The sequence below is a fragment of the Buceros rhinoceros genome, unplaced genomic scaffold (assembly GCF_000710305.1).
Source record: "Buceros rhinoceros silvestris isolate BGI_N320 unplaced genomic scaffold, ASM71030v1 scaffold35400, whole genome shotgun sequence".
Classification (NCBI taxonomy): Eukaryota; Metazoa; Chordata; class Aves; order Bucerotiformes; family Bucerotidae; genus Buceros; species Buceros rhinoceros.
The window spans coordinates 428-748 of NW_010390742.1; the positions used below are offsets into that span (position 1 = coordinate 428).

The 321-nt window shown below is 64.2% G+C and overlaps 1 protein-coding gene across 1 annotated transcript in view; it reads left to right on the plus strand.

Moving 5' to 3' along the window:
• The window catches only part of PRADC1 (protease-associated domain containing 1), a gene marked incomplete at its 5' end in the record, with an annotated part of 1,744 nt that overhangs the window by 418 nt on the left and 1,005 nt on the right, over positions 1-321 (plus strand). Inside the window, one exon of the mRNA XM_010138958.1 lies at positions 183-292. Coding sequence (XP_010137260.1) covers positions 183-292 — 110 coding nt within the window. The remainder of the gene's footprint in view (positions 1-182; positions 293-321) is intronic.

Sequence of the window (321 nt, forward strand, 5' to 3'; positions counted from 1 at the left end):
ATCTAGGCAAACTGTTTAGTGAGGCCGAGGTGGCTCTGGAGGTGCCGCTCCCTGTGCGTGCAGCTCTAAATCTCCCCCAACGCCCACCCAGCGTGGGGGACAGCAGGGAGTGTGGCACTGGGGCAGGGGATGGCAAGCAGCCCCAATATCCCCCCTGCTCACCCCTCCTTGTCCCCTTGGAGAACACGAGGTACGAGCAGATCCACCTGGTCCCAGCGGATCCCCCCGAAGCCTGCGGAGAGCTGAACAACGGCGTCTTCATCCAGGACCAGATTGCCTTGGTGGAGAGGGGGTACGGCTGGCGTCGCGGGGGGCTGGTTC